General features: G+C 44.5%; 1 protein-coding gene across 12 annotated transcripts in view; it reads left to right on the top strand.

Annotated features, from left to right (window-relative positions):
- The window catches only part of LOC131684159 (uncharacterized), a 104,180-nt gene that overhangs the window by 69,348 nt on the left and 9,124 nt on the right, over positions 1-25,708 (top strand). For all 12 annotated transcript variants that reach the window (XM_058966779.1, XM_058966782.1, XM_058966780.1 and 9 more), the window contains 6 exons: positions 12,560-12,713; positions 21,214-22,443; positions 22,503-23,836; positions 24,945-25,061; positions 25,131-25,296; positions 25,365-25,549. In XM_058966779.1, coding sequence (XP_058822762.1) covers positions 21,282-22,443; positions 22,503-23,836; positions 24,945-25,061; positions 25,131-25,296; positions 25,365-25,549 — 2,964 coding nt within the window. In that variant the 5' untranslated portion in view covers positions 12,560-12,713; positions 21,214-21,281. The remainder of the gene's footprint in view (positions 1-12,559; positions 12,714-21,213; positions 22,444-22,502; positions 23,837-24,944; positions 25,062-25,130; positions 25,297-25,364; positions 25,550-25,708) is intronic.

The raw sequence follows: 25,708 nt of genomic DNA, 5'->3' as shown, positions 1-25,708 counted from the left end.
TATGGCATCTATGTGTCTCGAAATGCTCAAAATAATCGTACTAATAGTATCTTGTTATTATTGTATAATTTAAAATTTGATATCAGGGAAAAGTCGTTAGGTGTCGGGCTTACCCACGGTGTCGGACTTGAGAAATCTTCCAAAATGTTGTTGATAGATATTTGGCATTTTGCTCCAGCAAAAAAATAATTCGCGTAATTATGCCCTTTTAAAAAGATGTTCGCGTTACCCCATCATAAAATGCTAACGGTTAAAATACAGTAATCGAACAAAAAAAAATGAAATAATGCACGTACAAATATCTACGCCCTTTTAAAAAATTGCTCTTGAGTCAAAATAATCTTAATGAAAGTGGCAAATGTTTAAGTCTTCCATTTACGTGCGGTCCTTCTAACTATCTGCAATCGGTTGAATATTGAACTAGTTCTTGATTGCACAATGAGAGTATATCTGTTACCAACTGACACGACTAAAATCATGCAGCTTTGTGTGGCAGATGACCCATCTAACTGATCCGAAGGCCTTTCTGGTTCCACTCAGATCATTTTGATCACACAGTGAATTGCTTCGTACGTACAGCTGACCACTTCCGACTTTTAAAACTTTCGCCGAGAGTCCTTCGTTTCAGCCCTCAAAAGCCTTTCGCACTTTTTCTAGCATGGGTAAAGCCACAGCTTGTATATCGTCCTCAATCTTTATTCGCACTGTCCATTTTGTCGCTTTCAGCACACATGCGATCTTTGAAACGCATTCGTACATAACCTACAATGACTCAAACGCCGTTTTGCAAAGTGCTTGATCGAACGCTCGGATTCACACAATCAGTCGAACGTACGACTTTCATTTTAAACGCAGAACGGTTCAGCGTTGCCAATGGTTTCCGTCTGGTATGGAAAGTATGTAACCCACATTTCATTATTTCTGTGAACACTTCTACGTTTCATTCCATCAGAACTTGTTAATCGCGGAGACTTGGAATTTTCGGAAAAAATTTGAAAATGTGTTTCTGAAATATATAAATGTAATTGGGAAGACAAAAACAGATTAAATTCCACAAAAGGACCTCAAAAAGAACTGCGCTTGCTTTTTAGAATCATTTATATTATTTTCATTACAACCGCGAGCCAGTCGAATGTACATGTACTACAGAGTGGCGAAAAAAAATTGCGTGGCGCACTCGGTCTGTAGAACTTCGGAAAGACTTCCCAATATGGATAAGAGATGACGTAGTCACACGTCTAAAAAAATCTTTAGTCGAAACAAGGCAATGCATCTTTATCGATGTTTTCATTACCAAAATACTGTTCCTTAACAATGATGAATGAATTTTTCTTCCTAACATTGCAAGAAGTATACCGCAATTCTTCGTTTGAATCAAATTACGAGATCACTCTCATTCATAGCGGAAATGATCTACACAGCACCCTGCGGGAAGGTCAACATACGAGCACTTGTTTACTTCCCTGTATCCCGATCGAGGCGATGGTCCGTAATAAGTCGTGAAGCGCGCCAAAGATACACTTCAAGAGACGCCGAAATCCAAAACATGAACGGGACTCAAAAAAGGTCAACTTGGCGAATGATTCGAAAAATAACCGACCGTACTGCGGTCCATTCGGACAGTTTCGTTCGTGCATTATAATCCAATTAGGCAGCTCGTGATGTTCGCTAACCAGTGGCACTGCTAGAAATGCGCCAAATTGTCCTAGATTGGCTGACAAAAGATGTGTCTGAATTAGAACATAATAATGCCATATACTGAGCCGGTAGCAAACAGTCGTCCATCAAATATGAGTAAAGCGCGGTATTTAACGGAACCGCCTACTGTCCCACATTCTAGAAACACTTCTTCCGTTTTGCCGCCCAAACGAAAAAAAATATGGTAAAGGGAAAGATTGCGAGCTCCTATTGGGAATTGGAAGATTTCTCGACCTGACTCAAGAACATTAGTTTTCACCACTGCGCAGAATAACAATAGGGGAACATGGGGAGACTTGACCAGGTTTTCAGCTAAAACCGCATAAATCTCTAAAAAAGCCTTCAATCCCTCAAAAGTCATTCAGATATAATGCGCAGCGTCTTCATGATTTTTTGCAGAATTTTTAATTTAATTTTTGAAAAGTTACAAAAGTTTTTCTGTGGTCGTTTTTTCTGGTCAAGTCTCCCCATTGCGGGGAGACTTGACCAAGGCGTGGGGAGACTTGACCAAGAGAATTTTGAAAAATCATAACAAAAAATAATGACATAAAACATACTGTAATTTTTTTCCCCTATTGTCGAGATCCTTAGGTAGCAGTAAAAAATATAAAAGAGTTGCATTTGATAAATTTTGATTTTTTTAATGCATTTCTTTTTAAGGATTAACTGTACTGCTTGCATTGCATGTTCACACGTCACGAAATCAGTCCTACTATTGCTAACTTTGTTTACAAATATAAAAATATAAAGACTTATGTTTGGGGTGGGATTTTTTTATGGCGTGATTAACATTAACAGTAGATACCAAAGCATAATAAATATTAGGAATTTTGTATCTTTCTTCAGCTGATCGCCATTTGGTCAAGTCTCCCCATAAAATCTTGGTCAAGTCTCCCCAACATTAGTTATTGCGTTCAATGTCATGCAAATTCTAGTAATAACTATTCCAATGTTCCAGTTTATGTAAAATCATTTCACTGCTTCACAAGGATTAAGATGGTATATTAATACATTAATAGTAATTAGTTAGTCGAGTAGACATGTCCATACAAAGTTTGATAAAAAATTACATCATTTAATGCAAATTTATTAATCACGTAATATTTTCTGCAAGGAAAGCATTTTTCACTCCAAACTTTTAAAATTACCTTAAGGGATCGAAACAAGTATAAAAATATTTTTGAAAAAATTGAGAATCGAATAGAAGACGCCATAGCCGAAAATAGAAATTTGCGCTTGGTCAAGTCTCCCCATGTTCCCCTAATCGGTAGATTTCCCCCGATTCGACGAGAACCGTGTCATCGTTACATGGTAAACACGACCGAGTACAGAATGTAATCCGAACTGGGATATTGCCAAAATTGTCCCGTAGTGTGAAATTCAGTGACGAAAATCAGAAAATATAAAGAAATACCACGTGGGGGAACCTTTTGTGATTTGACATTTAGCTAGGTATGACGCGTCGATTCGTTTTGCCCTATCCAAGCTGTCTAATTTTAGACTTTATCTATATGCAGAGCTAATAGCATTATTCGCTCAGATGATTATTAATTAAAAAATTGTTACTGCACATTTCGAAATATTCTGAGCGGCAAATTTCCGAAAACAACAAAAAGGGTATCTCTATTGTATACTTTATCGAAAACTGCACCCTTAATCAACAAAAGACTAACAATGGCCAAAAAATGCACTGCTCCATAAATCACATCTGTTTACAATAGTTTTTATTCTTGTGACATTTCCGCTCTGCCAAATCAGCCGTTCACTACCGTTCGGTTTGAGTGGCCGTGGACGGCTGCGCGGACGCGATGGCGAGAAGCGACAAATGCCACGCTGGCTGGCTTGATGTAGGAAACATTTACTGCTCCCACGGATCGCTATATGGATAGGCAGGACGCATTCTTCACGCGCGATATTGTTTACACATTGTAATGACTTCCTCTTCCAGCGTATATAAACAGTAGACTGATTCGTGGTCGTAGCTACCGCCGCTGCCGCCAAGTTGGACGACGTGGAAATTTGCTGATTAAAAAGAAATCAATATCCAGTATGATAAGACAAATGAGCAGTTAAAGTTGAAAAGACAGTTTTGCAATCCTGACAGGCCTTATCGAACATGTTTCATTAAGGTTTAAACAGATAGTAACGTCACTGATGAAGAGTGAGTTTCGGCATCAAAAGAAGTGACGTCAGCACTTCAAATGTACTAGTGCCGCCTTGAATTAATCACCCAGAAATGTTAGATTTAGTATTCTGTGACATCGTCAATTAGCGTATGGAAATAAAGGGTATCACTATAAAAATTTGGTCAAACAATAATGCGAGAAAATTAATTAAAATGGTTATTAAACATCACATTATTCACTATGCTATATTTCTCCTTGGTGAAGAACAATTTAGGTAAAAATTATTTTTTCTCCACTAAGGAGATAATTGTTCAAAACCACTTTCGTGCGTAAAGGGCACAAAACCTATATCTAAATTAGTTATGGAATTTGCGTTTTGACGTTTCATCAGAATCCGACACTAACTTAGTGACAGGACTAAGTTAGCGCCGGATTGATATTACCTCCAACAATACCAAAAAACACAAATTGTGCTTCTGAGTAAACCCCTAATCTTACGTGATGTCCCGCAATAAAAGAAGTTCTGATTTAAGCTGACGAGAATCAATGAACCGAAAGTTAGTTTGGCTAAGCAAGCCAATGCAATATACGCTATGCTATATTTCTTCATGGTGGTTGATGTACTCGGTTTCAATGAAGGCGATACTTTTTAAGCCACAAGTACAGATAACCTGCCAAACCAGGTTTTCTTTAACGAATTTCGACTGTTTCATATGCTTGCAAATGTCTGTTACATTTTTTCTTCCGCATGTCGTATAAAACTTTTACCGCTGTTGACGATGAAAAAATGCCTCAAGTTTAGGTCGATCCAGTTTTGATCGTAGCACTCTTTAAAACCCGTTTTGTAGCAGCTACTTTTAAGCAGCTCATGGAGTTAAAATTATTCGTTTGAATCTTCTGTCACTGAGTTTGTGTCGGATTCTGATGAGATGGATTCGAAACGCAAATTCCATAACTAATTTAGTTAAAGCTTTTGCACCCTTAACGCGTAAAGGTAGTTTCGAACAATTTTTTCTATTTAGTGGAGAAAAAATAGTTTTTTTTTCTATTTAGTGGAGAAAAAATAGTAGCATAGTGCATCTTGCATTAGCTTGCTAAGCCAAACCAAATGTTTCAATTTCATTAGTTCTAATCAGTTTTTCTTACAGGATCACGCAGGTCTAGGGGTTTGCTAAAAACACAAAGCTTTGGTGTTTTCATTTTTGGAGCTAGCGACAATCCGACGCTGGCTAAGCTCTATCACTAATTTGGTGTCGGATTCTGATAAGATGAAATCGAAACGCAAATTCCCTAACTAATTTAGTTAGAAAACAGTTATGTAAGGTCATGAGCACATCATTTCGAAACCGCCAATTTCGGAGGTTTAGTATTTTTGAAGAATTTTAAAACCTAAAATAGCCCATCATTGAAGAAAATCCTCGTAGAAGTAATTATGGAGAATTTAGTTCGAAACTTAATGTCGTCACCACTAAAACATTCTTTACTCTTTTTCGCCATTACTCCACACGGAGCTACATCAAGGTATTACTACGTGAGGGGGACTCGTTGTGCATTCGTCGCACTTCTTTCTTTTGTTCACGCGCAGCTCTCTCGGAGCCTCGCTCGATCTATGAAATGGCTCAACCTTTGAGCCATTTAGCTCTCGATTCTTCTCTTGCTTTACGTCTTTTTCTATTACTGCGCTATTTAGTTCTCGTCTCAGGGAGCCGTTTAACTACAGATTTCATGAACCACTTAGCTCCTGTTTCCGTGGGATATTCACCTCCCAGATTTAACACAATCGACTCGGATAGTCTCCGGCGGTGAACTCATACTACTCCGACTGAGAGTTCCTCAACGGAGGAATTTCTCCCGGCATCGATACCCGCTTTCTTGAGCCATTTAGCTCACAGGTATATCGATATCTTCTCGGGTATTATTCGGCGGTAAAATTACCCTGCTTCGACTGAGTTTCCCGGTACTGATTTCTGTTTCGTGAGCCAATTAGCTAGTCTACTGTAAATCCCTCGGCGGTGGATTTATCCCGATACCGATGCTTGTTTTCGTGAGCCATTTAGCTCTTCGCTTCGTCCCGATCTACTCGATCCAGTCCCCGGCGGTGGATCCAGCCTACTCAACGGGTCAGCCAATAGGTGCCGAAGTATTTCCAGCGAATCCAGGTGAAGCGTAGCTTCTGGTTCATTAACTCCCCAACGAGCCGCTACTGCTGGTTCGACGCAATCTACTCGATCATTTCTGGCGGTGAATCTAACCTGGTGTTGCGTCGCGTACTACTCAACTGGTCCCCGGCGGTGAATCTAGTCTGCTCCGGCGGCGGAATTTTTCCTGCACCCGAGTTGTTGTTTCACAGCGGCTTTCTAGTTGGCGGCATTGCTTTGTTGGTACCTTTGCCACTTCCTCCGTAGCTCGGATAGTATACTCGGCACTACTCTGTTGACCGCATCCCAGATTTGCTCATCGTGGCACATCTCTTCGACGATATTGTCGACTTCCACGCCGGGGATACCCCTTCAAAACTATGGCATTCGAAAATCACGTGTTCCGTCGTCTCTTGCCCGTCAACATACTCCTGGAAAAGCAGTGCGTAGCATGTCCAAACCGATGCCGGTACTTCCGGAAGTATCCGCGTACGGACAAAAACTACATCAAATGGGAGTTCACTTTTCCATGCTTCCTATGCACCCACGCCGACGAATTTGGGATGAGCCAGTGGGTCCACCTTTCTCTCTACGCAACGATATCTTTCTGTACGCACTCGCGACACGAACAGCCATTAGGCGAAACGTACTTGTCAGCTTCGTCCTGTTCCGCTTTGAGTTCAGTGCCGCAGTCCGGGCAGGAATCAGTATTGGTGATGAGACACCCGTCAGAAAACGTCTCTCTGGCTGCATCTTGCTCCTCCAACGCTCGACATGTTCCTTGCCAATGCGTTAGTTGTCCTCGCAGCCTTCTCACATACACGGTCGACATGGCTGTTGTAGTTCAAGTGACCGTCAACTATCATAGCCAGGTGCTTCTGCGCACGTATCGATGGGACTGAGTGTCCCGTGATGCTGATCACTACGCGCTGGATTTTTCTACGGTTGCTGATCAGCACTATCTCCGTCTTGTGGTGAAGCAGCTGCAACTCGAAGTCAGCAATCCAGGTTTCATCGATGCCTATTGCCTCTGCCGTCAACATCTCCGCTTATTCAAGGATCTCGCCGGTTATCGTCAGGACAGCGTCTCGACTCATCAGGGCAGTTCCAGTGTTAACACTCTTTGGTCCATTATATTCCAGAGCATTGAGCCGAGTATAGAGCCCAGAGGTACTCCCGCCTTGATCCTAGTCGACCCCTGCCTCATGTTCGTTCCGTAGGCCAGTACTCGGCTCTGAAAGTAACTTTTCAGAACCTTGCACAAATAGTCCGGGAACCGCAGCGCTGTGGCTGTTATTGGACGCGTTCTTCAAGTCGATCGTAACCAAGGCGCAGTAGCGATTGCCCCTTCTCCTTTTATTCAATGCTCTCCCCGCGATCACGATGGCTGTGCGGATGGCGTCCACCTTCGAGATCCATCCCCGGAATTTGAACTACCTTCGCGATAGTCCGTTCTCACTTTCAGCATAGTTCCTCAGCCTATTGCGCATGACCCTTTCAAGAAGTTTACCATGAGTATCCAGCAGGCACATGGGCCAATACGATGCTGGATCTCCTTATGGCTTCCCTAGTTTTGGCAGAAACATTAGTTTCTGGATCTTTCATCTATCCGGGAAGTAGCCTTTGTCCAAGCATTTCTGTAGAACTATGCTGAACATGTCCGGAAACGCCAAGATCGCGGTCTTCAGTGCCATGTTGGGGATACCGTCTGGACCGGGAACTTTCCTCGCTTTCAGCCATTTCGCCACTATAAGGAGCTCGTCGTTGGAGACTCGATTGTCACCAGCATTTCCACCGTCTGCATCAATGTGCTCTGTAAGCGGTCATGCGGTTGGGTCGTGCTTGAAGAAAAGACTCTCATACCGATAATCTTCAGTTTGTCAGCGCACTTTCCAGCTGTCGTCGTTGGGTCGTTGATCTTGACCATCACGACACGGTAAGCATTGCTCTAGGGGTTAACCTCTGCACGGCTCCTTGTAGCAGGTGGACTTACTGAGCTCTATCTCGCGTTTAAAGGCGGCTCTAGCCGACCGGAATGTAACCTTACACTCTTCTCTAACTGCATCAGATCTTGCTCTCTAAACGGATCTTCTGGTTTTGGGGCAGGCAGCACGAACGATGCAAAGCCTTTCATTGCATCTATACACCGGACGTTGCGGTAGTTCCTTGGCTTCATTTTCGTCGGCATTGGTAGGTCACACACCCTTGCCAATGTTTCCGGCTGCTCATCGGCAATCGAAATTGGAGCGAGGTTGTCAGCACGAAGTGCTTTCGTATAAAAGTCTTTGTCGAAGTCCTTTATTTTCCTTTTCCGCTTGCAAGTACTCACTCTCCGTGTTACAATGCAATTCCACCGACCAATGTCGAAGTGGATCGCTTGGTGATCATCATGTGTGTACTTGAGCTTGAGCTTGTGCGACCACCCCTGGCTGCTACTCCGTTAACGATCTGGACTAGCTGAAGTTGCACAGGGAATCAGTAGATAATTATGCTTGGGAATAGCGAAACTTCTTTCAATGTGCAACTGGTAATCCTAAAGTGATATTGATCAATAACGGCGCCGGCCAAGCCCGAACGTAGATTGTGGAAGAAAAGGGATGTTAGTCCGATACTTGCTTTTGCTAGAGGCTGTATATACTACTGCGCACTCCAAAAGTATCACGGGAGTAGGAGATATTTGTTAGTAAGTATAGAAGTTGTATTTTACATCTTCTTTACCGACACCAGAGAGGTGACTCCACTATCTGGACTACATAAATATCGATCCATCAACTCATGGACCGGGGACCAACAGCTTTGCTTCCCTGCTGAGGGAAGACGTGACCACAGATTTTTTCACCACAGAAAAATCTCAACGACCTCGGTTGGGATTGAACCCAGACCAACTGGAATGACTGGCGGTCACGCTTACCACTCAAACACCGGCGCAGTCATCGCTTCGTGATCACCATGTGTGTACTGCTCACTAACTCACCAATTCATGGTGTTCTTCAGCGAAGGACTGCGGAATGTTATGTCGATGATGGATATTTGATCGTCTTTACGAAATGTGCTAGCGGAATCTTTGTTGTACAGTCTTACATCCCGCTTCGCCAGGGCTTCCAACAAGCTATAATCTCTTGCGTTGGCCAGCCTGCTACCCCACTCATAGCGGCGTATCGTTCTCTTCGATGTTCAGTGCACCGCCCTTGTACCTCTCTCTTGGCGTGCACATTGTGCTTGTCATTAACGAACTCATAGAGCTCGTCGATTTTTTGCCTCACCTCCATCAAGTACGACTTCCCAAGATGTGAGTCATTCTGGGTGGTGTCGCTATCTGATCTCGTACCCCATTTCACGTTAGTTTCGTCGTGGCTCACTCTGTACCAAGCCGCTACTGGTACTTGCTGAGGCTACCTGTGATTTCTGCAGCTTACCGCTCCTTGCAAACGCAATCGCGTCCTCTCCATTTGTTTTATTGAATGTCTCTATACTGGTGGGCCCTAACTCTGGGTTATCTCAGCCAGCAGTGAGGTCATGCTAGGGTTGACACTATCCTTCATGGGGAGTAGTGTTCAGAGCCGGATTGGCGTAAAATCGGGAATGCTCCAACCGAACCATGTAGTACCACCAACTAAATGGTGACAAATTTTGAATGTTCCCGGAGACCTTCCAGGGTTCTGTCGGGATGGAGGTAGTCATATTGTTAGCCCACTCGCCACTTCAAGAAGGTAGCACACCTGTCAGCCCAAAGTCGCCATCCAATTCGTGATCCGTGTCCCGTCCGTTGGCGTGCGCCATGGCCAGTATGCCAAAATCAGGTTGTTACTGGTGGCGATTCTGATGTGTCAGTTGGCACTCCGGTTGGGCTAGAGTGCTTTTATTGCCTAGATCTTAGATTAGTGAAATCTTAGGATCTTAGCAGAAGCGGCACAGACTCGCTTTGTCGGAGCTGCTTTCGGAGTTACAGCTTTTTTAGAAGTTTAGCAGAGCTCAATCCAAACCCCACCATATCCAAACAAGACTCCTTAACTCGCAGTAGACCTTGGTGAGCGAGGGGGGGCTCGTTAAGCCCTTACACTTCTGTTCTTCTTGTAACTGCTGCCCCCATATCTATGTGGGTGTCAAATAATGTCACTCAATTTTCGCAGAGATGGTTGAACCGATTTGTACAAAATTAGTTTCGAATGCCCTTGAATTTTTAGTTGAACGTACTCCCGTCCTTGAATTTTTAGTTGAACGTACTTCCGGTTCCGGAGTTATGGGTTGAAGAGTGCGGTCGCACACCAAATTCGCAAATAAACTGGTAACCCTATGCCATCCAAATGATGTAATACATATTCAAATGCGTTCAACATTGCTTGGATTTGCGGGTCTAGATCACTATTGACCAAACAAAGTAGCTTTGACCACTTTGGTCATTTATGACGGATCTTGTTGCCGTCGGGGGAATTCGCACAGTTACCGGGCTTATGTCACATCTATTTCGTACCACATTCTTAACCGATTTTTACAAACTTTATTTCAAGTGAAAGATATAATACATTCAGGTTTTTTATGCGGTTTTTACGCGGATTTTGAAATTTACGCGCTTTTCATTTACGCGGATTTTGAAATTCACGCGGTTTTTGTAATTTACGCGGTTTTCATTTACGCGGCCTGTATCCCATGCGTAAAAAGCCTGAGTATACTTCCATTCATTGTTATTGAATTTTATTCAGTTCTGACTTTTGGTTCCGGAGTTACAGGTTGGTTATTGCGGTCACATAGGCATTTCTCATACAAACCGGTACAATCGTAATACCCCATAGGTTAAAAATCCCCCAGAAGTAATACCGAGAGATAGTCCCTGGGGAGAACAATGGCGGGCCCAATGGAGTTTAGTCGGTATTACCTTGTTCATGGTGGAGCCCGATAATCCAGTACACTCCTTGTGGTAGCTTGGCATCTGCTAAGCACGTGTACTGGGTCAGTGCGTAAATTGCATTCTCCATTGCAAAAAATAGGTTAAAAATCTATCGAAATGAACATGAAATTACTTCGATTCACAGGCCTAAATCACTGCAGATAATTCCAGAATATGCCCGGGTTTCGGGCATATTCCAGAACTAAAGCCACTTCGCTGATGACTGAAGCAATTTTCACTACCTTAGTCTCAAATGGAAGGTATAATATGAAGTTCGGTGTTGGACCCACATCTAGCCCTCCCCCTCCTTCCTCTCACACCTTTCCCACCACTCTTTCACCCCCCCCCCCCCACCTCTCCCCCTCACAGACCAACCTCACACCAGTATTCCCTTCATCCACCTCGTATACCAAAATATGTTAGGTGGTTCCCGGCGCATATTCTCCCTCCCACTAATTATGTATATTCCTCCCCTCTCCCACCACCTACAAATCGAGCACGACACCTGTCAATGGCCCTCGTTCGAGAAGGCTTCGATAAGATTTTCTTCGGATTAAGTGCTTTTGACAGATCTCGTGCTCGGTTGGAGGGACACTGACAGATAAAAGGTAAACAAACGATAGAGATGGCGAGTCTTTATCCAGAGGGATTCAGGGTCTTTAAAGAAGATAACATTGAACTCACACTGATTTAGGTAATTAAATATTATATTTTTGTTTGTTTCAAGTGTGTCAGCGTCGACATGTTGCTGAAATCAGGAATATCTATTTAGATTGTGTTGTTGCTTCTGCAGGTTCCGCGAGTAAATCTTTACCCATTTCGGTAATTATTCCCCCATATTCCAGCCAGCTCCGAAAAATCATATCTTCACAGATCTTATTTTCCCAGTTTTGCTAAGCTTGAGCAACGTGATATAACTGAGCAAACTTTGTGCTATCTCCTTAGTTTAACACAAGCTTCGAACCGGTCCGGGAAAAAAAGTAGGACAAACATAAATATAGCAACAGAATGTCCTTTCGCTAGCACCTCTAGACAGTGGCTGCTTGCCCGGAGGTGGCTGAGATGCAGAATAGTTTCCATTATTTGTTTGACACATTGCTTCGATGCAACCGCAGGAGCTTTCCTTCGAGTGCGGTCAGACAGAGCAAAATAAAAAAAAATATACCGAAGCGCTACTCAAGTCACGAGTGGCTTTGTGAAAAAGTTGAAAAGTACCCTCAGCCAACCCGGGATTGTGCCTTTCATTTAGCTTCGTTCGAGATGGGTTGGAAAAGGTGGTACAATATATATTTTTTCGAGATAAAAATCTTTTCATGCATAATTTGGCAGCGTTATCCTTTTCGGACTGATCTGAATACTGAATTCGAATCCGTAGCTAGGTTTGTATATCTGGCAATTAGTGGGATGTGAAGTGCTGTTGCGTTCACTCTGTTTGTTTGATCTACTGCGGTCAATTTAGTCACACAGACACACGTGTCCCGGATGATTGCGATAATTAAACAATTGAACGTCAAAGTCATCATGTCTCGGTCGTTGCCGATACTGACAGGGTGCAAAGCCTCCACCTCCTCCTACATACACGTCCGTTCGTTAATTCGATCAATTTCCCAATCAGCCGGTTTGACCGTTGACCACGTATCAGGCCGCATATCATTCGTCAGCTTCATTCACTAAATAATTTTTTGTTTCCCTCTCTCTCTCGTCTATTGCAGATTCATTGCATTGTTGCGGGTATTAATCGGATAAAACCGCATGGACGCCTTTTCAACGAAACGTAAGCAGCATTACACAACCGGTGACTTCAGTTCGCCAGCCCCATATTCTAAACAGACACAGAGGAAACGGAACGTGCTTTCCAAGCAGGAGGTGAGTAGAGATTTTGGTTTCTTTTATCCCCTATACAGGTGTGATTAATGCAAAAAAGAAAGATTGTTTGAGTTGTCTAACCAAAATGCAAGATCATAGAGTGGTTGCAAATTTTAACTTTTCGTGATATAGGTTAGATGCTCCCTAATAAATCTCAACCTTTATACAGTGTGTCCTATATTCATACGTATATCATATTTTTTCAGGATAACTTTTTTCTATTCAAACAAACTGCTCTGTGTTTGCTTTAAGGTTGCACAGAGAATGCGCAAAATTCGCAAACGAAAAAAGCAGTTTTTTTCCTCACCGTATGTCAGATCTTCATAAAAATCAATCAGCAGTACTGTAACAACATTCTACATACGCTGATTGATTTTTATGAAAATCTGACATACGGTGTGGAAAAAAACTGCTTTTTTCGTTTGCGAATTTTGCGCATTCTCTGTGCAACCTTAAACTTGAATCAACGATCGAAACCCTGGTGCGTTTTGTTCGATTGTTATGGTAGTTTGGGTGAAAAAATGGTGTCTCACATCTATGCGTTCAGTATGTAAGAAAATACGGTTTTCCCCAAAAAAAAATGCTTTATATAAGTAATAATCAACACTACATCATATTTGAATACAAGCTTGTCCTGTCACAGTTACTCTAACTGTCGGTTACATCGACAAAATGTATATATTGTCCGGCATATTTGCGGTATAACGAGTCATCATCTTCTGATGATTTTAAAAGCGTTTATTATATTGTAACAAAAATGGGCTTCGGCTCATTATGGACAATAACGCAAATGCTTATCACATGATTTGGGGAGGTTCAGACATCAATCTTAGAGGCTCTGAACTGATGTAGTACATGTGTAGTACAAATTTACATATTCTGAATGTTGGAAATTGACTAGCTAGGAGAGAGGAGGTGTTAGACATAACATTTTACTCTGAAGGAGTTTTGCATGCGCTGGAAAATTGGCAGGTTCCAAATGAAACTGAAATGGTCCGATCGCAGTGCCTTTTTTACAATGGAGAATACATTCACGTACTAGCCCAGTACACGTGCTATTAGCTACCACACGGGGTGTACTGGGGGTGTGTCGGGCTCGAATGTTGACGCTGCCATTAATACCGACTAAACTCCATTGGGCTCCGCCATCGTTCCCCCCAGGGACTACCTCTCGGTATTACTTCTGGGAGGAAGGCTGTACTTGATGTACTCATTCACTCTCGCTCACGCATTCATACGTCCTGTATGAGGCTTACTTGGGTGCTCTCTCTCTGTCGCACCTTGATTCACTCTCTAACACTCCACATGAGGTTGAATTTTGTGCTCACCTTTTTCGTTCCTTGCGAGGCTGACTTGTGTGCTCACCTTTTTCATTCGTTGCTAGGCTTACTTTTGTGCTAGCCTCTAACGTACCATGTGAGGCTGACTTGGATGCTCACCCTATCACCTGGTTCACTATCGATCGTACCACTCTATTATACCCCTGTCGCTCCCCCTGGCATCCCATGTGGGACATTTTTCTTAGGACCCACTTCTGACATACCATGCGAGGCTTACTTGGGTGCTCACCGTTTTCATACCTTGTGAGGCTGACTTTTGTGCTCACCCTTAACATACCGTATGAGACCGACTTGGATGCTCACCCTTTCACTCCTCTGCCACGCCACGAGGCATCAATAGCTAAATCCCAACATACTACGCTACGACCCTCCCATCTTGGAATGAGGAAGTTCACATATACGCCTATACACTCGCTCTTCTGCCTTGCTTCGGGGTGGCTGGGTTTACCTCTTACGCGGTTGCCAGTCGTTGCGCCAAACCTGCCTCAGCATTAACAGACCATTCACTAACTTTTCTGCGCTCGGCCTTTTTCGCTCCAGCTAACCAATCACTAGTTAGTCGTGCCCGTCGTCTGTTGCTCGGTGCGCCAAATTCCCTGTAGCCTACAGGCAATCTGGGTGGTTGCAGTCGAGACTGCGTTCCACTTCTCCACCGATTGACACATCCGCTGAATAAGGGTATCAGGGGTTGTGTCCCAGCCACAGACGTCAACCCTCAGTGCTCTTGACCATGACGGGCCGCCGTAGCTGAGGATAGATACGGTAACGCCTGCCAGCAACCTACGTCTGCTGGCGCACACCTTTGAGCTGTTGGACATCATCCTCGATAGTGCCGCAACAGCAGTCGACGCTCTCTTGCATGTATAGTCGACGTGGCTGCCGTAGGTCAGCTTGTCGTCTATAATGACTCCGAGAGACTTCAGACTCCGCTGTGAGGTGATCACGACTTCTCCCACATGGATAATTGCATGTTGTACCGACTTGCGGTTGTTGACGATAACTACCTCCGTCTTATGCTGAGCGAGCTCCAGGCCGCTCGCGCTCATCCATTCCTCCACCGTGTTGATCGCGTGTTCTGCAGTTAGTTCTACCTCAGGGATTGACTCCCCGTAGACCTTCAAGGTTACGTCGTCGGCAAAGCCGACGATCTTGACCCCAGGAGGGAACTTCAGTCTCAGAACCCCGTCATACATGAGGTTCCATAGCACCGGGCCTAGGATCGAGCCCTGCGGGACTCCGGCGGTAATCGGAACCCTTTTCTGACCGGCATCGGTTTCGTATAGCAGTACGCGGTTTTGGAAGTAACTTTCCAGGATCCGGTACAGACCCACCGGTAGGCTAAGCCGGTGTAACGAGAGCGCGATGGCATCCGAGCTTGCGCTGTTGAATGCGTTCTTCACGTCAAGTGTGACTAACGCACAGTATCGAATGCATCGCCTTTTTCGTTGGATCGCTATCTCGGCAGTATTTATCACTGAGTTGAGAGCGTCCACTGTGGACTTACCCTTCCGAAAGCCAAACTGGTTGCTTGACAGACCGTCCGTACCTTCCGCGTACGGGGTTAGCCTATTGAGGATGATCCTCTCAAGCAGTTTGCCAGTCGTGTCGATCAGACAGATTGGTCTGTACGTCTATGGGTCGCCTGGCGGCTTCCCGGGTTTCGACAACAACACCAATTTCTGCCTTTTCCATCTATCGGGGAAACGGCACTCGTCAAGGCATCTCTGCATAGCTAGCCTGAACATGTTCGGGTTCACTATGATCGCTGCCTTGAGAGTGCTGTTTGGAACTCCATCCGGCCCTGGAGCTTTGTTCATTGCTAGGGAATTAGCCACTGCGAGCAGTTCTTCATGCGTCACTGGGGCCGCCATTTCGGCCGTGCCCGCACTGTCTCGTAGTGCAGGTGGTCAGGGGCTTCTGGCTCGAGACGGGAAGAGTGCTTCGATAATCGTCGTTAACCGGTCCGGAGACCGTTCTGGGAGTGAAGAGCCCTCTTTGGTCTTAGCCATCACGATTCTGTAGGCGCCACCCCACGGATTCGCGTTTGCTCTCTCACACAGGTTCTCGAAACACACTCTTTTGCTGCTTTTAATGGCCTTGTTAAGGGCCAATTTCGCAGCTGGAAACACTTCACGGCGGTTCTCTCTTGCATCCTCGGTGCGGGCTCTTTGCATCCTACGTCTAGCTCTGAGGCTGTCTGATCGTAGAGCAGCAATCTCGGCACTCCACCAGTATACCGGGCATCTGCCGTTTTTTGGCAGGGTTTTCCTCGGCATAGTGGCGTCGCACGCGCGTGATAGAACAGCTACCAGCGCATCCCCGCTTAGACTGTCGGTGTTGGTCTCCAGTCCCAGGGCCGCGGTGAAAGCTTCGCTGTCGAAGTGATTGGACTTCCACCCGCGTACCTGACAGGGATCTCTCGCCCTCGGATGCTGCACGCCATAGTTGATCCTAAAGCGGATTGCTAAATGATCGCTATGGGTGTAGCCTTCATCTACCCTCCATTCTATGCCTGGAACTAGACTCGGGCTAGCAAATGTTACGTCAATCCATGCCTCCATCCCGTTTCTACGGAATGTGCTAGCAGAGCCATTATTAGCTAATACAGTATCGAGTTTCGCAAGCGTCTCCATTAGCGCTTGGCCCCTGCTATTTGTACAGCGGCTGCTCCACTCTACTGCCCAAGCGTTAAAGTCTCCCGCTATGACTACCGGTTTCTGGCCCACTAGGTCTGACGAGAGCCTGTCGATCATCTGGTTGAACTGTTCTATGGGCCACCTTGGTGGAGCGTAGCAGCTACAATAGTACACACCATTGATCTTGGCAATCGCAACACCCTCGGTGGAGGAGTGTATTACCTCTTGAACCGGGAACCGTCCCGTTGTACAGATTGCCACCATCCCAGACCCGTCCGACACCCAATTGCCGTTGCCGGCAGGGATGTTGTACGAGTCTGATAAGAGGGCGACATCTGTCCTCGACTCCGAGACCGACTACCACAACAGCTGTTGGGCTGCTGCACAATGGTTAAGATTTAGCTGTGTGACGTTCACGGCTTCTTCTTATTTGCCTCACCGAAGGGACACGAATGTCCACCCATAGCATGATTACGGGCTTGCTTCTTAGCGGTGCAGATAAGGCATTTATGCGCCTTATTGCAGCCCCGCTCCTAATGTACCTCCTCGCCGCAGCGACGACATAGTTTGCTCCTGTCTGTACCCTTACATTCGTACGACTTGTGGCTGGACTCAAGGCACCGATAGCACTTATCCACTGAAGACGGCTCTGGTATGCTAACTGGGCATACTGACCAGCCTATCTTCAGTTTACCTATTACGGTAACCTTTTTTGCATCTGCCTTCAGTAGCCTGAGGTAGGCTACTTGCGTGCCGGAGGGTCCCTCTCTCAATCGCTCAGAGGCTCGCTCTATTTTTACCTCGCATTGTTCCTTGACGGCTGCGACGACATCGTCTACGGTCGTGAACTCGTCCAGTTGTTTACACTGGAGAGTCATTTCCGCCCCTAACGACCTCACTTGGGCGCCTTCACCCAGGACCTCTTGGGCCAAGGCCTGGATTGGGCGCCTCGCTTCAGCACCAAAAGCATTTTGCCTGTATTGGTGCGTCTCACGCTGCGCACGTCTTGCCTGAGGGCCGAGAGGCTTTCGGCCGCCCTCATCGACGTCGGCAGATTTGTCCTTGTCGGTCTTTAACCACAAGGCCTCGCCTCTGTCCTTGGCCTTCCTCGCGGGCCGCGGTGCATCCGGTGTCGGCTTCTTCTTGGTGATCAGCGTCCAGGGGTTTACGCCCCTGCCCTGGTTGCGCCGAGTTGCTGGTACCTTCTCTCTGCCCGGCGGTGTCATTTTCGCCCAGGTTTACCTCGACCAAACGGCGTTTGGCCGTGACGGTTACACGCCGTATGGTGTTGCTTTTTGCACCCTCGCCTGGTGACTTCCTAGGGCGCTTCGCGTTCGACGTCATCTTGCGCTTGCCCTTGCCCTTCGAGGGGAACTCAGCCGCCGCTTCGAGCGACATGGCTGCTCCATAGAAGAGGAAGGGGAAGGCCCCTGTCTGGGTACCTATGTCGGCCCTCTCTCTTCCCTCCCTCTTGGAGGCCACTGTCTGGATCCTCTGTCGGACTTCTCCCGGCATTCCACCCTCTTGGCATAAGCCTGCTGTTCCTGTCTTGCGACACGAACAGCCTTCCGGAGCACCAGCAGGCTCTGTTTCAGCTCCTTGCTGATATTTTGCTTCGCGTTAGTGAACTCGATTATAGCATCGAGCTGCTCCACCACTTTACGCATCGCGGTTAGTGGCCCGTCCAGCGCATTGGTAGGGCTATTTTCTACCACTGCTAGGGGGTCACTGGTGCTGTCGGATGCAGCCCCCGTCGCTCCACTACTCTCTCCACTGGAGGGAGACCTCATCAAACCACCTTTAGCAAAGGGGTTCGGCACCTCCGTTTTTTGGTTTTTGTTATTTTTCACGTCGCTCATTGATCCCACGAGTCGCGCGAGAAAGAAAGGTCCGCCACGCCAGAGCTCCGCAGTAACGTGGTAAGGGACGCTTACTGTGGGGGTTTCCCAGGTACCCCATGTGTCCTGTCGCCTCGTGTGCATACAGCTTAATACCGTAAGGCGAATTTTCATGGTCTATTACCAAAAAGATAATAGAATAATAGTACCCAAAAGTGACAGAAACCTATCCGTCGGATTCGTTACGGAACAAAAATAAAATGTTAACATAAGTACTTCTACAGCTGGATGTATAAAAACATTTCTTATTTATATGGAAAGGAAATGTCGACATTTCCGAGAGAATATTATGCCTTTAATAGTTAAAACTACAATCATTTCCGTTTTTATGATGCCATTTGAAATCTTAGGATTTCTAATATTTGGACGACCTTAATGCTTTGTCGGTATAGTTCAGACACACTTTTTGAACTCGCGCATCACTTATGCAACAGAATCTTTACGAAGTAGAAGCATCAAAACAATATTGTTGCTATTTTTGCAGCGTCGACGAAGCTCTGTTATGTATTTTCGCATACTCAAAAAAAGATTTTTTTAGAATTTTGTGCAGAAATCTGAGTGATTTTTTTGTGCTTATACAATTCTCTTAATGATGCAACTGTTTTACACAATGTTTAAATTGCATAAAATTACAGTAACTTCTTAATGTACGCTAAAACGTAATTAGATACATTGCATCGAATTTTTTTGGGCCTTATCATTACCTACTACTATTTTCCATAGTATAGAATCCCACAAACAACAAATGCACCTAGTTTTCTAATAAATGGCTGATCTAGTGCAAAAACAATAAAACCTAAATTAAGTTGGATTTTTGTGTTTAGAATTCATCTCGTCAGTAATTAGCACTATTACTTGGAGCCAAATTAAAAGATCTATCTAAACTAGTACCCAAATTAACATTAGTTGGACACTATATCCAAACAGTCACACGACATACAGGACGCCTAAACCAACTGGCAAGTCCCGAATGATGTCATGGGAAGTAAAGCCTCTGGTTTGCTGATGAGAAAGCGAAAACGAACGCTTGTTTACCGACGAAGGAGCCAAACGCGTGTTGTGTGACTGTTTGGATATTGTCTATCTAGTGCTAATTTGGGTACTAGTTTAAACACATCGTCTAACTTGGTCCCAAGTTGATACTAGTTATTGACGAAATGAATTCGAAACAGAAAAACCAGATTCAGTTTGATCCTCGTCAGTAAAATCAGAACTTCTGTACAAACCGGGACATCCGGTCAGCTGTTAGCTACTGATGAGGAGAATCAGAAACACAAAAAATATTACTTAATTGATAAATCCAAACTAGTTTTAAGTTTGATCTTATGCTGTTATTCGTTTAATTCATTTTTTCGCCTCAGGGAATAAATATTACATAGTGCCAGGCGTTTGGTTACCTCCCCGAAAAAGCGTTCGTTTTTACTTTCTCGTCAGCAAACCAGAGTTATGCCTCTCGGGACATCACTCGGAACCAGTTGATTTAGGCGTCTTGTATGTATGTCTAACTTGGCCCCAAATTGGTGCTTGTTACTGACGAGACATATTTTAACCTTAGTTTTGATATTCAATATTTCTCCCTAAGGAGAAAATTTGTTTAAAAACATTTTGTATTAAGCGCACAAAACTTAACTATATAAGTTCAAAGGCTTACGTTTCGACGTCGTCGCTTCAGTACTATGAAACTTGAATACTGCACCAGACTGACGCATCTCTTACGGGTCATCGTAAGTTAGGAACAGTTTCGTGTGTTCACAAGTAGTGAAGAGACGACATCGAAATGCAAACACCTGGACTTATTTAGATCTGCTCATATAGTAATTTGTAGTAAAATATTCTGCAATTGCCCACCAAATTTGACATAGTAGGGACCTATCCAACTATCCACATTAGACCTCTCCACATTTTGAAAAAGTTTTGAAATATACATGGGTCAGCTCAGATTTTTGTTCTAGGTGTGAATTTAAGAACTTTCGCCAAAAATGACTTAATTTGGATATGATTTAGAGGTGTCTTCAATCAAATATCGTGTTTTTGCTATGTTTCCATAGGAAGATCACTTACACTCTGATTTTAAAGTCCCTACATGCCCACATATCATCAAAGGTTGTTCCTTAGACGTATCTTAACATGTTTTAACAGATGACCATAGCTCTAATCGCAATAGAAAATTTGTTAGCTGGATTTTTATATAGCAAAGAAGATGAAAACCAAGGAGAATTAGTAGTATTTTTTCTTGGTTTTGATATTCTTTTCTATATAAAAATCCAGCCAACCAATTTTCTATTGCGATTAGAGCTATGTTCACCTGTTAAAACATGTTAAGATACGTGTAAGGAACAACCTTTGATGATATGTGGGCATGTAGGGCCTATCAAATCAAAGTGTAAGTGATCTTCCTATGGAAACATAGCAAAAACACGATATTTGATTGGAGACACCTCAAAATCATATCCAAATTAAGTCATTTTTGGCGAAAGTTCTTAAATTCACACCTAGAACCAAAATCTGGATATTTCAAAACTTTTTCAAAATGTGGAGAGGTCTAATCCACATGTAAACGTAATTTGCACATGAGACTACATGAAGTGACGGTTAATAACAGTTACATCTTTTTCTTTCTCCGCAGGTATTCCGCATGCTAGCCCCCCAATTAGACCCATTTTCTAGGCGTAGTAATCGCCGTATTATCGAGAAATGGATGTTGTTAGAGTCTCCAATAGTAATACCAATATCAACAATAGCGCTGGTAACGCCAGCCAGTCGACATCGCAAGCTGTACAACAGCAGCAACATTCTAAAACCAAGAACAATAACAGCAATAGAAACGGTTTAAATCAATCGACAACGATATCGTCACCGAGCAGTATTCTCGGATTTTCGGGTTTCGCACCGACACCGAAGCAATCGCCCAGCAGTGGTATTCAGTTAGTGGCGGGTGGTTCGGTGGTGTCCTCTTCGGGTGGCTCGGTCGGATCGGAGGGATTGCACCAAACGTCGAGTGATTCCGGCAACAGTTCCAGCGTCAGTGCCAGCATCGGTGGAGCAGTCGTGGATGATCCAGAGACTAAGATTTCGAGCATCGGGAACAGTGTTAGTGGGGGAGGTTTTGCGGATGCTGTGATTGATGCCGGTGAAGACGAAGAAGCAGTACATGACAAGGGCGGTGATGATGAAAAAGAGTCCCTTTTGAAGAAAAACATTTACGTGAATAAAATCTACGATGGTGGGCGCGAGCGGGATAATGTTTGCGATGACGAAGGCATTGAGTGTAGCCAGGAGAAAATATCTAAAGTGAATTCTATTGAAGTTCGCGGTAGTTCGACTGAAACGGATGAACATGTGGAAGATGTTAAGCCGCTGCTACGAATTAGCTTGAATAATGAGAAACAGCGCAGACCGAAGAGTATTGTGAAAAGTCCTTCGAATCTTAGCTTCGGCAAGGAATTGAATGGCGTTATTCAGAAACCGCGTCCAAATTTGCAGTTTCAGCAACCGGTGGAAAGCGTGATTGGCGATCGACCGGTGCTCCACGTACAGTTCAGTAAACCGGAAAATGGCTACTGTTGCCGTGATTCTGATATCGAGCAGCAGTTTAACCATAAGCAGAATATTTGTTCCAGTCCGGTTGGCAGCATACTATCTCACGGGTCCGGATCATCCTCGGGATCTTCTTCGGGATCCTCCTCGAATGAGAACAGTTCGCTAGGCGGATATGCCGAGGCGAGACCACCGGACGGCGGCTGGGGTTGGGTTGTTTGCTTCGCTTCGTTCATGGTGAACCTGATCGCGGATGGAGTGACGTTTAGCTTTGGCGTATTGTATGTGGAACTGTTGGATTATTTTGGCGAAGGAAAAGGTAAGCGAACAATCTCAAGATGTTTATCAAATTTTACAGCTCTTACATTTCTCTTACAGGTAAAACCGCCTGGGTTGGTTCTCTGTTTATGGCAATGCCACTGCTGTCCGGACCGGTGGCCTCCTTTCTGACGGATCGGTACGGATGTAGGAATGTAACCATCGTCGGCTCCATATTGGCATCGTTCGGATTTGCCCTGTCAGCGTACGCGGATTCGATCGAAATGTTATACCTGACGTACGGAGTGTTGGCTGGATTTGGACTCAGTCTCTGCTACGTGGCAGCTGTGGTGATCGTGGCGTACTATTTCGATAAGAAACGATCTTTTGCAACGGGACTTTCGGTGTGCGGTAGTGGCATTGGGACGTGCATCTTCGCTAAGATAACGCAAATTTTGCTGGATGAGTATGGATGGCGTGGAACAACGCTGATACTGGCAGGTGTCTTTCTTAATATGTGTCTTTGTGGCCTTCTGATGCGTGATCTCGAATGGACTACGCATAAATCGAAACTTAAGCGTAAGCAGAAGGAAGCCGACTCGTACTCGGTCAGCAACAGCACCAATACTGCTGGCACGACCAATAATTTAAATGCCACTGATGCCAACTCCGGGGCGGCCATTGGAAATTTGCTGAAGGGCCCCAACGGAGAGTTTATAGATCCTGACGATCCGCGCCTATTTAGTTCATTAATCACTTTTCCTACCTTCATAAAAAATGGCGAGAAAGTACCGTTCGAAGTATTAGAATTACTCTACAAACATCGAAATGTGCACGAGCATGTTTTGCAAAATTACCCTAATCTGCTACATTCTCGTAGCTTTAGTGAACCGCTAGGTCCTAAGAGTAATGAACTTTCCCCTGAGAAGGCGGGCAATCCAGACCAAGTAGCTGCCCCGGATTCCCAGAATTCCCCGCACATAAATCACCTCCCGCCGGGACACGACGTAGAACCGCAGCATCCGTTCCTGCGTCGAGTGCACAGTCATCGCAACACTGGAGTGCGAACGCCAACCACCGCCTATCTGAAGGATCTGCGTATGCATCGACACTCGCTAACCTACCGCGGGGCCATGTTGAACATCCAACGGTATCGACTGAGGGCTTCGTCTTGCCCGGACATCTATCGCAACTCAATGACGACGATTGCGAAGGAGAAAACCGCCTGGTATCAGGGGATAGATGAGTTCAAAATACTGCTGGTCAGTATTTTAGATCTCTCCTATTTCCGCGATATCCACTTTCTGCTGTTTGCAATCTCAAACTTCCTGCTGTACACGTGGTACGATGTGCCGTACGTGTATTTGACGGATAACGCTACCGAGATGGGTTTTACGCCTTCGCAGTCGTCGATGCTGATTTCCATTATCGGCATTGTCAACATGGTGGGTGAGGTAAGTACATACCAAAACAGTTTACAATCTTTTTTGGCATGTGATCAAATCGCAACCGTTAGGGAGTTATTGGACTTTTGCTGTATTTATCTTATTTGCCACTTAAAGTGTTTCTAACCCGAAAAGTAGGTCTAGCCTTCTTTGACTCCAATAGGGAAGGTTAATAAGTATACATTGATAACAATACCTTTGCTAGAAATCTTGAAATGCTTAAGCGCAACGACACCTCTACTCGAGAGCACCAATTTGAACCCTACCATTGAAGCCAATGCTTTAAATAGAGGTACCAGATGCTGCGCTAACCTTCAGCATCCAATAAGTAGTGTGGTAATAGCAATAAGGTGAAATTAGGTACCCTATATGTTTTAATTCCTATGTAGCTTTTTGTAAATATTCAACAAAACTCACTTTCGAGTACCACTACACTGCCGCTATACGCATAACTGCCCTATGTGCTATGGGAATCGCTATACACATGGAACAATTATGCGTAGAGCGGCAGTACTTCCCATATTCATATATGGTCCGTCTACTTGAACTAGTTCCACAGGTTGTAGAACTGGTAGATAGGTGCCTACAATTACAAAGATTTTTATTTGGAACTTGATGAGTATGATTTTCTGCCCATTGATTGATGGTCCGTTTGATCACTAAACTCTCAATCTTCATTATGATTGGATGTGTATGAAGGCTTTGAGGCCACAGACAATCGATTCGCTCATTTCCGTCAAGGCATTATTTTTTAGCACAGTAGGGAGAGGCTTTATTGATCTAAGATCTAAAGCGATCTGACCTAGCACTAATACCTACTACGATCTTCATTTAATTTTTTGTGGGTAAAAAAATAAGATATTGAGCTGCCAGAGTCTTGTTAGTTTTGTAGTATCTCCCCGGCTTGAAATTCTAGGATTCATATGCAATTTCGTGGCCTTAGTACTCCACCAAAGTGATTGCAAACGCACAATTGAAATCGAAACTATATTTCGCTAAGCTTGGTAAAATAATGATTAAACAAACAATTTTATAACAAGGGTCTCATCTCACCGCTAGGTGGATTAAATTGGTAAAATTCATATCACCACTTCAAACATTTTCATTTCACTTCTAGATCGCTCTCGGCTGGATGGGCGATCGGAAGTCTGTGAACGCCAACTTCACCTACGCGGTATGCATGGGATTGTGTGGACTAGTCACCGCTTTGGTGCCATTATTTTCTGACTACATCGTAAGTTTCTTTTTTTCTCACTTTATTCTCACACCATTCCATGATCTAATATTATTACACCATTCACAGAGCCTATCCTGTTTGGCTGGTGCATTTGGACTGTTCATTGCCGCCAACTATTCGCTAACAAGTATTATTCTGGTGGAGTTGATTACGCTGGAACGTTTCACGAACGCCTACGGACTGCTGCTACTGGTGCAGGGAGTGGCTAATTTGGTTGGCCCACCGCTTGCTGGTGAGTTCCCCTTTGATGCATATGTAACATGTTTGTTGCATAATGACGAGTGGCTTTCGCTTTTGCAGGTTGGATTTCGGACTACACCGAGAACTACAATCTGTCATTCTATTTAGCTGGATTATTTATTATTCTGTCCGGGTTGCTGTTGCTGGTGCTGCCCGCTATCGGGCGGTACAAAAAGTTCAACGAAAGACGCGAATCGAAGGGCAAGAATGCCACTTACGATTGCTATGGAATGAACAATTTAACGGTAAGAAGAATTGAATTTGTATTCTTATAAGCATCTTCTGGGATGATGTGGTCACATGGTACTTCGTTGAGATATTGGTATAAAAACCCAAACTAAATACCATGCGTTCTCTTTAAATCATCATCGCTGTCATTAGCCGATGGGAGCGTATGGTACTTT

Source organism: Topomyia yanbarensis, chromosome 2 (assembly GCF_030247195.1).
Source record: "Topomyia yanbarensis strain Yona2022 chromosome 2, ASM3024719v1, whole genome shotgun sequence".
Lineage (NCBI taxonomy): Eukaryota > Metazoa > Arthropoda > Insecta > Diptera > Culicidae > Topomyia > Topomyia yanbarensis.
The sequence above is the reverse complement of the archived record's forward strand: the minus strand, read 5'-3'. Positions and strand labels throughout refer to the sequence as shown.